The sequence below is a fragment of the Neopelma chrysocephalum genome, unplaced genomic scaffold, assembly GCF_003984885.1.
Source record: "Neopelma chrysocephalum unplaced genomic scaffold, ASM398488v2 Primary Assembly neopelma1_98, whole genome shotgun sequence".
Taxonomy (NCBI): domain Eukaryota; kingdom Metazoa; phylum Chordata; class Aves; order Passeriformes; family Pipridae; genus Neopelma; species Neopelma chrysocephalum.
In genome coordinates this window covers 1,777,281-1,793,046 of record NW_020897761.1, presented here as the reverse complement: position 1 = coordinate 1,793,046, position 15,766 = coordinate 1,777,281, and the positions used below count along the sequence as shown (strand labels likewise).

Here is a 15,766-nt window from a genome sequence, read left to right as displayed (position 1 = left end):
GGGGCGGCGGCGCGGGCCGCTCCCGCCTCCTCCTCACCTGGCGGCCGCCCGCTGCGCCGGCGGCAGGTGGCGGTGCGGGGGGCGGCACATCCCGCGGGTGGAGCGCGGCCAGGGCCCGGAGCGCGGCCCCTCAGCGGCCACTCAGCGCCGCCATTACCGGCCCGCAACTGACACGGAGCGGCGGCGGCGGCGCCGCACCGGCAACTCTCGCGAGAACCGGCCCGCCGCCGACCTCCCCAACATGGCGCCGTCCCGCCGGTTCCCCCTCAGCGCCGGCCGCCATGTTGGGTGCGGCGCGGACCCTGCCCTCCTCAGAGCCGCGCTCACCGATGTCTCCCTGTAAGCTTTTGTTTTGCCCTCGCAGCTGTGCAGGTTTGACCTGCCGGCGCAGTCTCCCCTCGCATTTTATTTGCGGAGCCCTGGGTGTTGATGCAAGCCCAGGACTTGGCAATGTTAATTAAACCCAGCGCTGATGTTGGCATTCCTGAAGCGGCTCCAGCCGAAACTAGGGCACCGCTTTTAAGTCATTTGTGTTCATAGCTAAGTCATCTTTAGAATAATAATTCAATTTTTTTTTCTAAATGAAAGCGGCTCTGATTACAGCCTGCCAGTTGCCAACTTTAAGTTTAAATAAACATTTGCGAAACTTCACAGAGATAACTACCAGTGGCTTAATTTCACTTTTAATAGTCATTGTAAACCCAGAAAAAATTAGTTAGTATACTGACTTCTATTGCATAGATTCCACCCCAAAGATGCATTAAAACCACCCACGTTTCAAAAATAGGTCTAAGATGTTATCCAGCTATAACAAAATTATTTCCACCGAAGAAGGAAAGTTATTAGAATAGGAAAAAAAGAATTTCTTCCTGCAGTTATTTTGGGAATCTTCCCTTCAGGGCCTGTCTACAACTTCCCCAGTCTGGTTTTCAGTCATTAGTATGACTGTTTGATGCCAAATTTCTTGGAGAAGCACAGGGGTGGAGAGTCAACTGCCCCAGCCTCCAAAGGATCACCAAAACTACTGGAGCCTTTTATTTCCCTTTTTTTTTCCTTCACTAAAAGGGATTAAACTATTTTTACATAGCCTCTCCTCTGGTGAAGAGTCAACAGTTTCCATGTAAGTTATTCCAGTATGGGAACACCATAGGAGAACACCCTAAACGCTGAGAGATTACAGCTACGAAGCTTAGGCAATGCAGAACTTAATCATGTCACAATTACAGGATATTCATTTAACCTTAATTTGGCTCTTTTACATACGCAAACTAATTACAGAGTACATTTTCAAGCATAAGCATACCTCCTCCTTTGAAACGAGAGGTAAGCTCGAGATGTCAGTGGTTAAACCTTTGAAAACGATTTTGTTTTGTCAGATGATGGGAAAAAGACTCGTGAAGACCGAAAGACAAGCACAGCTCCAATGGGAAAAAGTGGTAGGTAGTGTCAAATTCCCTCCTGAGTCCTCAAAGAGCAAACCTGCAACTCCCAAATGCAGGAGACTGTATGTAATAATAATGACAATTTCTGTCAATGAAAACAATATTACTGCAATGTATGGAAGCCCTGATTGCAGACTAGGGCAAATTAAATTATTACATTCCCCATCATCACATAGTGTTTGCTTAAATTTACTGCTTAATATTGCTGGACTGGCAGCCTATTTAAATTATTCAGCACTTTCGTAATGCACTGCCTCTTTAATTATGCTTTTAAACATAGTTTCTCTTTTCTGCTTGGAAGCAGTTAGTCTAGTTTCACACTCCTCCTTCTCATCTTCAGGCAAGCAAGGCATTACATTAGGATTTTCTCAAACATGGAAATAATTTCATTTCAGTCAGTCAAATAAAATTAAAAGGCAATGTTTGTATACTGGTTTTGCTTCTGTTTATTCTCTGTATCTGCCAGTGGAACTTAACTGTAAGACTTTAGATTACTTTTTCAAAGACTCCCTAGCAATGAGTAGAAAGCTCTGACGGGGCAAAAATCACGTGAGAAGAGAAAGACATTCTTACAGAAAATGCAGTCATCTTATGAAATTCTCTACAATTAGAAATAAAGAAACCATTTACCTGCAAACAGCCACAGCTGAGAGGAGGAATTGGACACATCCAGCTTGATGAGCTTGCTAAAGTGCAGAGCCACGGAGGTAACCACAGCCAGCACTGCCCGAGCACTGGAAGTGCTGGATGGAGACAGAGAGTAAGTTAAAAGTAAAGAGCCACATTCTCTTCTTTCACTAACTCAGTTATTGCAGCTTTAAGAGAGAGGTTTGGAAAGTTTTCCACTCCACACTACTCTTGCACACCCCTTCTAAAATTAGAAAGGGGCAGCTGGCTACTGCAGCCGAAAGATCAGCTCGAGCCCCCCAGACTCCCTCCCCCTTTCCTTGATTGACGTGGCTCCCAAGAGCCATGGAGGAATTTGGGGAAGGGTGCTTCCACCTGTTGGACATGGAATGAGATTTTCCAGGCATTCAATTATAAATCCAACTGTCAGGAGCTGACAATAAAACAGGACACAGGACAGCTGTGAGGACTACAGGACACCCTCCCTATACTCCTACAGTTTGGCAGTTCATCTGACAGAGAAACAATGCAAGAAAAATTGTTCTCTTATAAAATAAAGACATCACTTCAGATTCCTTTTAGTTTTCCAGCTGTGCCACAGGGTCCTGGTACAGAATCTGGCAAGTTGTCCATATATTACACCCTCCCAAACCAGATTCTTTTTCCTAAATACAGCATGCTGGCAATCACACTGCAGATGGCTTATATAGCTGAGTCCTGTATAGCAAATACTTTTACGCCTACCTTAACGTGGAGCTCTCACCTTGCCTTTTGCATTCAGTTTGAGCTGAACTATTAGTTCAAAACAAATACACTTTTAAAAAATAAGGATATGAAATCCACAATTTTTTGTTAATTTGCAAAAAAAAAAAAAAAAAGAGATTATGTTCTTGTTGCTGTGAAAAAACGGGGGGAAAAAAACTTATTCCTTTTACCAAACCTGCTTAGCATGCTCCAAACTCTGCTCAGCACAGCAGGACTCAGAGCAAGGTGTGAGAGACAAGGTACCAACAGATGGGGCAGTGCATTGTTCTGGGTCCACTGCTGAAGGCAGTAGGGGTATTCCCATCCTCCAGGTGCCCAAAGGAGACAGCAGGAGGAGCAGAAGAGGGGCCACACTCCATCTTTTACCTCTCACCAGCTGCAGGTCTGTCTGTTTGAAACCCAAGGAGCAGTTTGACTGTTTTCCAGTCCAATTTGCAGAGTGCTGGAGATTTTGTCTGCAGCTTGATATGGAGCTGGTTCAGCCCCAACAAGGATTGTGTTCTGCCCAAAGTCTGTATGCTGAAGGCCACAGAAGAAGAAACATCCCCTTCTTGGTCCCAAGGCCAGCTCTGATGTCTTTGCTCTGCATAAGCAAAGCATTTTTGCTGTCACAAACTATTTATTTTCCTGATCTGCTTCCAGTCAGGGACACTTCAACTTCACAAGTGAGATTTCCCTCGAAGAAGCCAAAGTATTTTACAGTTTGGAAAACATCAAATGGCTCCGTTTGCTGCAGGCAATGAAATAATTATACAAGGAGGATAGCAATCAGCTGCCTGTGAGCAACACAGACAGACATTACTCTTCACCTCTGGCTGAGTAGGAGTTGCTTAATGAGATCGGCATTAAGCACCTGTGGATATTTAATGAGAGCCTTTTAAGGACAAAGCCACAAACAGCTACAAAAGGACCTGCAAAAGTCTTCTAATCCTGAGCCTTTCTCCTCCTACAGAAGGGGTCACTGCCTACACTGTCTTGCTTTTCATTTATTTTTCCAGACTATGCAGCCCACCATATATTTATAAATACACCTCACTTTCCCTACAGTTAACAACAAGTGATTCTCCTTTGACTGGTACAACATTAAGTAGAACATGAAGTCTTTAGTTTCCAGGCACCTTCCTATTTTCTCTTGAAACAGGAACATAGCTCTTTAATACCCATAAGAGGGGGGAAGTTCTAGAAACAGAACATAACCTGGATTAAATAGGGGGGGGTTGTATGAAATGGAGGCATGGAATCTCCTGCCTTCATGTCATAACTTCATCTTTTTTGTGGTTGCCAGTTTTGATAATTTTTTCCTAAGTTACTTTTCAGTAAGACTGCCCCTCCAGTCAGTTCACAGTGCACTAGTTTGCAACAGCAAAGGTACAGAACATGCAGCCAGGAGTGGAACAAGAATGAGGTCATCCCTTTTGTCAGCTGCTGACTCTTGTACTGGGCTAATGAAACAAGTGAACCATATCTTATCATTAGTTCCAGCTGAAATCAGAACTGGGGAATTAGTACAAGAACACCAAGTAAAAAGCATTGCACAGTTATTTCCTGAAACATTCCCTGTCAGAGAGAAGGCCTGATATTATGGAATACACACATCTGCATCCCAGTATCTACCACTGCACTAAAGTTTCTTAAAAGTTCTAAATTTTGCAAAAGGTTGTATTTTAGGCATCTGTATTTGAGCAAAGGTAAAATGAACAACTTAAATATGTTCAAAAAAAGTCTAACCACTTAAAATTCAGTAGACAAATCTTAAAACAGCTTATAAAACAAACCAGTATATTTATTTTGAATCATTACTAAAATAGTTTCCATAATATACAAACAAATATGGTATCAGGACACATTTGGAAATAAATCACAGTTGTTGCTTTTTTTTCAAAAAACATTTGTCCAGTGAAATGTTCAAAATGTAAATGCCATCTTTTCCTTCCTGAGCTATTCTTAAACATCCAGAACAACAGCACTTCCATGTCTTTTTACTGGTTCTATTTCTCCCATTAAAATAGGAAGCCCTATCCATTGCTGGCTCTCAGTGGTTAGAACAAATCCACCTCTAGTCTAAGTGACCACAGCTCTGTGTCTCTCAAACTGTGTCCTTTTATATGCTTCAGGTGATTTTGGTCCATTCACTTAACACCCCCAACCTCTCCTTGAACAAAGAAGCCAGAAGCTCCAGCTCCTCAATAGGTTTTTCCTGATTAGAACGGATTTTTTGCAACAGGACAGCTCAAGGGTCCAATCTCTCAGCTGTTACAAGAAAACACCCTATTAATTTGAGAGGATCTTCACATGCTCCTTCATACTCAATAAAACCAAATGTACGCAGACCAATAGCTGAGAGCATAAAGTAACAGCAATGAAATGGAAGTGCTGCAATTCTCTTTTTTTTTTTTTTTTTTACACAAAGTACTTACAATAGAAACAGGTACATGTTTTTGTTTTTAATCTGGTGTGAGGAATTCTTGACAGGAGAGACTAAAAAAACATTTTAAAAACAAGCATTGCAAATCTGTTCTTTGCTAAGAGGTTATACAGCAAGCTGCAGGTTATACACAGATACGAGAAGAATGGTTATTTTTCTGGAATACCAAGTACCACAAATAAATAAATTCTCTGGATGCAAAAATAACGATCTTAGTAAAATGAGAAATAATCTACGTCTTCCTAAAATTTTGTTTGGAAAGGAGATAGTACACACACAGGGCTGACATTTTATCATTTCCCTCCAAATTTTAAGACTTGCAGAACTTTGACAAAGAGTAGAGAATTCCTGGAAGGAGCCAGGCAAAGAGGCGCTGAGGGATTATTTAACTGATGTCAGTGCTACTAACCTTAAGCAAGCCTTTGTATCTCAGCTTTTCTCACTCTCCAGAACTGTTTAGGGAAGGCTCATTTAAGGGAAAAATGCTTGCTGAAAGGTTCTCTACAAGTCACAGATTTTTCAAGCAATTTTGCCACTTCTAGAAGTGGCCTGAAACAGCTGACATCTATGTTGTGATCAGATGGATCAAGAAAAAGCTTGTGCTTACGCTCACATCACTTTATCATAGTTTTCAGCATCTCTGGCAGATGAAAGTGATGTTTTTGCATTCTGTTACCTTGTCAAATGAAACACCAGCTTTATGCACCACCAGAAAAGGATCCTCAGAGCAAAGCCAACAGTGCATCAAGTCAGCTCCACAGGCAGATGAGTGATTCTGCACTGATGGACACACCCAGCTCCAGGACAGCGAGGCTGGACACGCCACTGAACACAACTTACCAACAACCAGCAAGTTCATTGCTTACACTCTGTAGTTTATTTAGAGAAGTCCCAGTTACTTTAGCAGAAACAACCCCACCAGCTGGTGGAACGTCTCTGCACAGAAAGGACTTTTACACTGCTGTCTGAGCTCAGCAGCAGCAAGTTCTTCCCTGTTCAGCCACTGCAACATACACTTTGTGTCTTCCTCCTTTCCTGAGTCCTCTCCAGTAACTCTTACGTGCATCCCTCCAGAGGGAGGCCCTTTTCTGGCCAAACAGGCAGCACAAGATGAGATATCCGGCTCCACAGTCCACTCAGCTTATCTGTGTCCATGCCATTATAAGAACTAGGAACATCTGAGCTGATGAACTTTGCCTGGAGGAAATCCCGGACTTTCTCCTCCACTTCTTGAAAGGTGAGGCTCTTTCTCAGAGACTGCTCATCCAGGAGAACCGTCAGCAGAAGGGCCACGTCCTTAAATGCCGCGTTTTCGTGGTCACAGTACTTGTAAAAGATTAGGGTGGAGCCCGCAGGCAGTGACTCGAATCGATGCACCACTGCCACCTTCTTGCCTTTACTGAACCCAGAGCTGAGCTCTTTATCCACCTCCAGCTTGACATCATCACTATCCAACAGGGCCTTGTCCACCCCATCGATCTGGATGGTAGAAGCATTCTGGGAGAAGGCAAAAGCGTCGGCAATCTCATTACTCAGGCACCTCAGTGCCTTCTCAGCTTCCCGGCCGGCTGTGAACAGCAGGATAGCCGGCTCCAGGTGCAGATGGGAAGTGTTAAGACGTTTCTCAAGGAACACGCGGGCTCTTCTCCACAGATTGGGGTCCTGACTTTGGTAAGTGTTTCTCAGTTCCTTCATCCGGGCCCGAAACGTTTGCAGAATTTCAGCATCTCTACTTGAAGTCCCATATGGAAGACTTGGAATTCCACTCCAGAAGACATAAACCAACGGGATGCTAATTAACAGAACCAGTAAAAAAGTCTGGCCCTTGTGAAACCCACTCTGTGATTCACCATCATCTACAGAAAGAGGGAGCAAACAAGAAGAAAACAATGTTTTAAAAGGCATCAGAAGTCAACAAGTGAGAGGAAAATAAGCGGAAACAGTAGAATTCAGTGAAATCATCCCATTCTCAAGCTACCAGTACAGTAGTTGAAGAGCACAGAGATGTTCTAGCTTAAAAAAAAAAAGGCAAACAAACCCACAAAACACAAATTTGAACTTCTTAAGCAACTTAGTGAAGAAACAGCATTAATAAAAAGAACATTTTTACATATTTCTGGATTGACTAAGAAATTGGACATTTTTCTGAAAAAGGATTATTTCCTAAAGTTTATCAATAATTTGTTCTATTCAATCAAAGAGCTTAAAACTAGTCCTGAAAAAGCTCATGATTTTTCCTACAGTTAGGCTCTGCAGAAAATGCCCTATACAAAACCTGGCAGCACCAGAACGTTTCTGTGTTATTTCTCTTTCCTTAGTGCCATAAGGATAAAAATAGTTCCTGCAGCAATATTTGCATCTCAAACACTGGTGGTCAGCACTATCAGAAAACATTTGTGGCCTTTGGATCCGTGAGCTTCTGTACAAAGAGTACACACAGCAAACAGTGCACGGGAAACTACTTTGATTTGGTTTCGTATTTAAACAGTTAAATTAATAACTGTTTCATGTACTACAAGCTTGATTCTGTTCCCAGTAAAATTAGTGACAAAATACACCAATCTTCCTGGAAACAGGAAGAACTGTATGCCCTATGCTACCTTTTCATACCCTAACTTTTATCAGGACAGCAATGCAACAATGGTTAAATAACACCACCACTAGGCCTGCCTTGGCTTTAATCTTGTAAACATTACAGAGGGAAGACCTTAAATTTAGATGAAAATGTTACTTATTATACAACACTCTTCCTTCCTTCGTGCTGATAACACCAAGCAAGTCATCTGTTCTGGCAAGGACCCTCGGTTGAACACCAGTTACCAGGAACTGTGGTAATTGGAAAGGCATGAAAATGGTTAAATGTAACACAAGCATGAAACAGAAGTGAAAGCAGAAGTCTTACTTTTAGCCAAAGGCTGTGACTGCTTCCCCACACTGGACTGATACTGAGATTTACTTCTGCCTGTTAAGAGATTAAGAAAGGAACATGAGAAAAAACCAAAGACAACAGTTATAACCAACTCTCCATCTATTTACCAAATGCCAGTTCTCAAGCCATCCTGACCATCTTGCATAAAAACCTACCACAAATCACCCCCAAAGACTTTTAATTCTTGAAAAATTACACAAATAAAAGCAGATTTCAAGTACAAGGTGACAAAATGGCAGAGATTTAACATCCTGTTATTTTCTGCACAAGGGTCCCATGTCCCAGTCAAGTTTCCCAATTTTGCTTAAGGATTTGAGGGACGTGAAAATGGAAACTCAATTAATGGGCATACTAGAAAACCAACATAATGCAAGATATAAGCAGCAAAACCAAAGCAATCTGTTAAATATATAGTCTTATTTTCCCCTCTCCATGCAGCTTGGGTTGGAGGCCTGCTTCATCAGCAGCCAGTTTCTCGGGATGAATTGTGCTTTTAAAGCAAAATGGAGGCTTTCAACTTCAAAATATACTTTTGGTTTATTTATTTAAATGGGCTCAGACAGCAATGTACAAGAGGCATTATCCATAAAAGTGTTATGAACAACTTTCCCAAGAGACTGGTATGAATATATACAGTGCAATTATTGGTCAGCATGTTTTCTGCATTTAGTCAGTTAATTAAAAAGACATGAGAATTTCTGGCTCCTTGTGAACAACAGCAACTGGTTCAAAGCTGAGGGCTCTTTAATAATATATAACCAAATCAGGACACTTTCAATGGCACCATTGAGAATAAATTGAACAAACACACCCCAGAGTAGTTATTTAAAGACACTGAAATAAATTCTGTAACCTTGTTTCTGTATGAATGTAATCGTAGAAGGTGCTAAAAGCAGCTCTGGTTAAAGCTGGAGCTTAACTGGCTTAATGAACTACACTATTCTGTAATTTCAACCCTCTGCCCCAAAAGGGCACAGCCATGGAGCTTCTCACTGGCTAAGCTTATCTCAGTCTTCTAATAGTTAACAGATCAAAATCACCTCGATTCTGTAACGCTTCACAATGAAGCCCTGTTTGCAGAGACTAGGTTTCATATTTAGGAGACAGCTGTAACTCATACCCCAAAGGAAAAAGTAATTCAATAAACAGTCTAAAACCAAATCCTACCCTGCCTAAGAATCTTGCCTTATTTACAACACAATTTGCACAGAGGCCAAGCAAATCATTTGCGTTGCTTAACTCAAAATGTGTAAATTCTGCAGAAACCTTAGAGCTTTCAGAGTTTCAAGTGATCTTCCCAAGTTCTTCACCCAACACACAACTAGTCACTCCTGCAGCAACTATTACCTCTGGCACAGGAAAGAAAAAGTACCAGACTAGCAAGAACTCCTTGCCTCAATTCATTCTTCAAAGGCAGTCACAGATGTGCAGCTACCACAAGATGAGCTGCTCTTCCGGAAGGCACCACGGTTTTTAAAAACAACAAAAAAAACAAAACGAAAAAGAAACAAACACCTGAACTACCCTCCCAGGTTCTCCAGACTGAATTCTGATTTACAAGACTTTGTTTATCTATACCTGTTGAAGACAGAAACAAGCACCAGGACATTACTAGGAATTTAGAACATTATTTACATTATTTTTCTTCTTCTTTCAAGTACTCCTCCAATAGGACAAAAAAAACCCCCAAAACCACAAAAAACCAAAAACAAAACCAGAAACAATAAACCCACAAAAACAACCAAAAGTCTGCACAAGGAGTTGGTCATTGGATGACCAGAGTGGATTTTGCCAGCAAAGAAAAATGCTGCTCCTTTCCAGGACTATATGACAACTAATTCAGCCACCCTTTCTCAGAGAAAGGATAAAAGGTAAGGTGTTGAGTACAGACTAACATTCACTGCCACCAAAAGGTGAAGGTTTTGTTCCCTTTCTCAGCTCACCCCCACAAAGCCACTAGTCCATGCTCTGCACTTACAGTTCCATGAGTCAACTCCATTTCCTAATCCAGCCAAAAAAGAAAAACAAAAAAGAAGAATGGGGCATTTTCTGTGGTCAGCAAGTTGAATAACCTCATAGAAGGGCTCTGACTCTGGAGTGTGCTGCCTTCTCCAGCTTCCATTTGAATCTGCCTCCTAGGTCCCTTTCCATCTTCCCAGACAGTGTCCCAGGGCACAAGAAAAACCAGAAGCAGAGGAAAGGAAAATAATTCTATACTTTTCCCTTAATTACAGGGAAAGACTAAGTATCCCTTTTTCTTTTTTTTTTTACTTACTCTGTGGTGTAAAAGTTGAGAAGTGCTCTTGATTTTTCTCAGGGAAGTCAGCCTTTATTTCTGAAACCAAAGCACAAATGGACAAACTTAAGTTACCACATCAGAGGTCAGAATCGGGCAGACCAGCCATACAGACTTTTAGCTCTTTCTATGAAATCCAAAAAGCTCATTATGGCAGGAGTATATGCTGTGCTGCCAAATCAAGCCTGCACCATATGACAGCCTCTTGGACCCCTTTTCATCTCCTCTGTAGCCAGAGAAATCTTAGCAAGGGCTTAATTTGGCCTTCACCCTGCTTTTCCCAATAAGACACAAAATCATCCTTCTTATTTTTGTTTCTGTTGAAGTATTGATGCACTAATAGTATAGTGCAAAGGATGGCAAATCAGCAGCATTAACTGATTGCTAATGCAGGGTATGATATTTGTCGCTCCTGAAACCAAAACTGTTCAACAGAAGGGAGAAACAGAAACAGAGTAAAGCTATTACCTTAACAACACTGTGATCAAACCTGCGGGGACCCTGGCAAACATGTCCTTGGCTGCCTGAGCCAACTCCTAAAAACCTCCCTTACCTAGTGTATCCATTTGGATGTATTCAAACCACCTGTAGTAACCTTCTGCTTGGCTAAAAATTATCCCATTTTTTTTCCTCCTTGTATACCCCCAGTGCTTCTGTAAAACACCGAGAAGAATCTCTGAGCAATGAGCAAAGTGCTCCCTCACTCACAAATCCCTTGGTTAGTCAGCTTTCCCCTGCTTAAGTCAAAGGTAAGTCATCTTTTTGAAAAAAGAAGTTTTGGGTTTCTTCACCTGAGGCAATTAAAGATCCACTCTCAGAACAGTTTTTGAAGAAGGTACAATATCACTCATATTTTTGTTTTTCAAAAACCAAACAGCTGTGTATTTATCAAAGTTAAAATCTGCATTTTCTTGAACATTAAGGTTTTACACCCAAGCAGATGACCATCATACCACAATCAATTTTACTTTGACTCAGGCAGGAGTACACACTGAAAATTTATTTTTTTGAAAAACCTTTTTAATCCATTCAGATTGCAGCTTGACAACCCTCCCTCTTCTAACAGAAGCAATCATTTGTTACATCTTGGAAAAGGTACTGGGAAAACGTGTTACCTTTTGATGTATAAATGTTTGGTCGCCCTGCCGGTTTCTTGATTTCATTACTGTCATAAACCTTTGCTTTTTCCTTTCCTGGAGTCTCTTCAGAGTAAACTGTAGAACCACCTGTCAGGAGGCAAAAAAAGAACAAAAAGAGGATTGGTAACATCATAAATCTGAAAGACCAAGACATAGTTTCAGAACATCCGTGATCTAAATCAGTAATTTTCCAAGTTGAGACCTCCCAAGAGTTACTTTCTTACAATGTAACCAAAAGCAACTAAGACTTGAAAAGCTTATAGTTAATTTGAGTTCACTACAAATATACCTGTCTAACATCGCCACACTTTTTTTTTTCTTAATCTTTATTTTTAGGAATCCTTGGCTTAAAAACATGAGTGCTAAGAGCCACAAAATGCTCTACAGTAGAGGGATTCAGTGTAAACTAATAAATACACACCATGGAAATACAGAGAGTTTTTCCCACATCTTTGGGCTCACACCTTACAAACAACAATTGTGCTGTCTTATGTAGCATTAGGCAGAGAGGAAAAGAGAGAGAAGCAAATGTAGAACATAATTCCCCTTTTTATGTGATCCAAGCCATCCTCTTTCAATAACCATAAGGGCAACCTAGGGCACCCCTGCTCCTAATTCAACCCCCTCAGGTAGCTAGGAACAACCTAAACCAACACCTCTAGGTTGTTTGCCAAATTACAGAGTCATTCAGCTGTGAAACCCAACTTAGTTAATGTAACTAACTAGAAAGAGTACATCCCTAAAAGATGGCAGGAGTCACAGAGCAAAGGTCAGGGCTGGGAAGCCAGTCAAAAGCAGAACACCAGGAAAAGAGATTTGAAAGGATAAAGTGCAACCACATGGTTTCCAAAATTCAAAGGGTTGAAAAAAAGTCCACATATAGAATAAAAGCTGCAGTACAGTTGTTGAACAGAGACCATGGTACAATGATCAAGCTGAAGGGCATCAGCAGAGGAAACAGCAAAGAGAAAAATACAACTGATAAAACATTTTCTAACATTCACACTTGGCCCTTTAATTCTTTAAACAGTCCAGGGTTCTCCCGGGGTTTAATGTGTTTCTGCAGCTCTTTTACCACACGCCCAGGGCAACGCACAGCTTGCCACCTAGTGTTTAGTAATTTTACTTCAAGAAAGAAAGCAGACTTTTTCCTAATGGGTTCTGGCAGCTTTAGCAAGCCAGTGTATGTAAAACACACAAAGGAGAAAAAAAAACAAACCACCAAACCCACCCAAATCACAAAAATGGGTGGAAACTGTATGTTTTAAACTAAGTTACAGGTGCAATAGTAAAGTATCTGCACACAGTGATTGGGACACCGTATTTTCAAATCCATCCTAAAAAGCTGGTAAGTGATTGATTTCCCACAAAGCTGTGAATGAAGAGACTCACTAAATTACTTGATTTTCAGAAATGCCAAACAACATACCCATAATATTTCACTAGGTACCGGGGCTTTGCAAGAAAATCTCACTAGTAGCGGTGACCAGAAGACCAGACACATCTATGAGTCTAAAGAGGACTACTCAGTGCAGTCCCTACTTTTTAATTCCTCTCCTCTTCTTTGCATCCAGCAGTACTCTCTGTCTCAAAGAGTTCTTAGAAGCAGTTGTAACAAAGGAAAGGTTTATATACATACAAGTTCATTTCTCTCATGAAGGCAGCTTGTGAACCAGCACCTTCTGTACCAGTGGGTATCACCAACAGCAAGTGAACTCCCCTTTATGAAGTTTAACTTTCCCAGAAATATATGTAATTCCAGTCCAGACATGCCTGTTTTTTCCTTATAGTGCCTAAGCCTCCAACCCAAAGGCTCATTCCTGCCTCCCACACAGTTAGTGAGGGTTTTTTCAACCCACCATAAATCTGCTAGCCAGCCACCTGCCTGGAGAGAGTGATCTTCTTACTCTCTCCATTTCATAGCCCAGGCTCATCAAAGGGTTTAGAAATCTGCAAGTTCACAAACTATAGGTTTATAAACCAAAATATAAAGCCACTATTTTAACATAGTGGAAATCACTCTTTTAAGTTTAGTGCCTCTCTATCCCTGCGGGCTCACAATCTTTTTTAACAGAGAAGAGCCTGAGATGCGCTTGCTGCCATGTTCCACAGCAGGGACAGAGAGCACAAACTCCAGTGCCAAAAACACCCAGAGCCTGCCTTTAACTCCTATGCCCTATTTCCATATTTTAAGACAACTCACAGACTGATTGCAAGCCTGTCTCTTCAGCTCACTGATCTAGAAGCTGCTCAATCCAAGGCAGGGTTTGTAGGCTCTTAAAGCTTTCCAGCTCTACAAGCAAGTTGCCTGATCTATATTTAAAACCTCTACGCAGAAGCCAGAAACCAGTTTCTCAAGTTGTGGTTTTGCTTCCATTCTGTTCTCAGGAAAACAGGACTATTATGTTCCTATAAAAACCCACCCTGCTTGTCCCTCTGCCTCACAGACTATCCCCTAAACTCTGCAGGAAAAACATAATACTACAACAGGTGGGAGGACTCTGAAGGGGGAAAACTTCTCTGGTTCTACATAAACAAATAGGGTCTCTTATCATACTTTTACACCTGTTGTGACTATAATCCAACACAGCTGCTACGAGCTCGGGGAGGTGGGGGTAGGACATCTCCCCCCAGACTCATTTTTAGAGAAGCCTAATTAAAAAAAATCAACACTCAGCTGGCACCTCCCCTAAAGCAGCCCAGCCACCTTTAAAACACTAAGCCTCTTAGTACCCTGTCAGCCACCATGTGGGAGCAACAGCTTGCCACAGCTTTATTTCACAGATAAACCTTTGTACTTTTCCAAGAAATACTAATAACCTTGCTTTTTCTCCCTCAAGATAAGATTTTGCCATGCCTCCTGGAAATCCTGCTTCTGAAGCAGGATATTGGCAGCCCTTTTTAAGGGCAGTGCTACATAATCAAGGCCATGCACTGGAACTGTAGGAAGAGCATGGGGACAAGAACTCGGCTGGGAATGCAGAACAGGCCCAGACTCATCCCTGAGCATTGCCACACACTGATAATGTACATGCCCAAAAACAGAGTAAAAGGGAAGTACAATTAACTCATAGATTTCTGATCGAATGACAGGCTAAAGCCACATGACTGCACTGCACAGTCAGTAACTCTCTCCAGTTTGAGAAGGACACAGATTTCATCAACTAAAGCACCAAGAAGGTGCCGCACAGCGCTAACACAACAGCGTGTGCAGCCCAGTCCAGGAGCGAGTACCAGACCGTGCTTGGTGCTTCAAAGGAAGGACAGCCAAGCCCCAATTATGCACTTCCTCGCAAGCACTGCTGCTCCCTCTACAGAGCACAGCCTTTGGGGGACCTATTTCTGCAGCTCAGGATGCCTTATTTAAATCCGGACTTTCAAAACCAAGCACCGTTAGCAAAATCAGTTATTCCCCACTGCAGTGCTGTGATAAAACACTGTTCCAAGTGATGCACTAGGAGAAACAGCCACCTCAGGGCTTCGGCGTGCTCTGCACGCACCGATCCTTTGGAGGAGGGTTTCTCCTCCCATCCCTTGTGTACGGGACAGGAGCCGCAGCGGGATTTCCTCACGTGTGTGCCAGAGCCACGGTAAAAACTAAAACCCAATAATCTCCATTTCCTCAAGTTTTGGGCATCGCAGCCCCTTTGCCAGCGGCGCAGGCAGTACCCTCTGGGAGTTAAAGCCTACCTGGCGATCTATACGCTTTTATAGGGGGTCGCGTCAGGGAGTCTGGCGTCCCAAAGTGAAGCTCGTCCCCTGAAACGAGAAACGGGTGAGGGGCGAGGCCTGAAGCCCGCTCGAGGCTCGGGCCTGACAGCCTTCCCAGCGCACCAGCCGCGTGTTCAGGTTCGCCGGGACCTCCGGGTGCTTCCAGCGGGGCAATCCCGCCCCAACGCCCCCCGCCCCGGGGGGGGAACCAGAGGGCGAGCCCGCCCGCCCGCCCCGCTCCGCGCCTCCCCGCCGCGCCCTCAACCGCAGGATCCACCGCGCGGCGCTGCGCCCGCCCGCGCCGCTCACCGTCCACCGCGTCGGGCCGGGCCGCGCCATCCGCCTCATCCTGGGGCCCGTCGGGCCGCGCCGCCAGCCGGGGGCTCTTCCGCCGCCGCTTCAGCCCGGCCTCGTCCGCCGGGGACACGCCGG

At 43.0% G+C, this 15,766-nt stretch overlaps 2 protein-coding genes across 9 annotated transcripts in view; both read right to left on the bottom strand.

Annotated features, from left to right (window-relative positions):
* CEP350 (centrosomal protein 350) overlaps positions 1–131 on the bottom strand; it is a 68,557-nt gene extending 68,426 nt beyond the window's left edge. For all 8 annotated transcript variants that reach the window (XM_027694827.1, XM_027694834.1, XM_027694831.1 and 5 more), the window contains exon 1: positions 38–131. The gene's annotated coding sequence lies outside the window, so the exon portion shown is untranslated. The remainder of the gene's footprint in view (positions 1–37) is intronic.
* Positions 132–4,596: 4,465 nt separating this feature from the next.
* Positions 4,597–15,766, bottom strand: part of TOR1AIP1 (torsin 1A interacting protein 1) — a 16,349-nt gene continuing 5,179 nt past the window's right edge. Inside the window, exons 2-7 of the mRNA XM_027694536.1 lie at positions 15,644–15,766; positions 15,314–15,382; positions 11,600–11,710; positions 10,464–10,523; positions 8,162–8,221; positions 4,597–7,115 (exon numbers count right to left, since the gene is read on the bottom strand). Coding sequence (XP_027550337.1) covers positions 6,316–7,115; positions 8,162–8,221; positions 10,464–10,523; positions 11,600–11,710; positions 15,314–15,382; positions 15,644–15,766 — 1,223 coding nt within the window. The 3' untranslated portion in view covers positions 4,597–6,315. The remainder of the gene's footprint in view (positions 7,116–8,161; positions 8,222–10,463; positions 10,524–11,599; positions 11,711–15,313; positions 15,383–15,643) is intronic.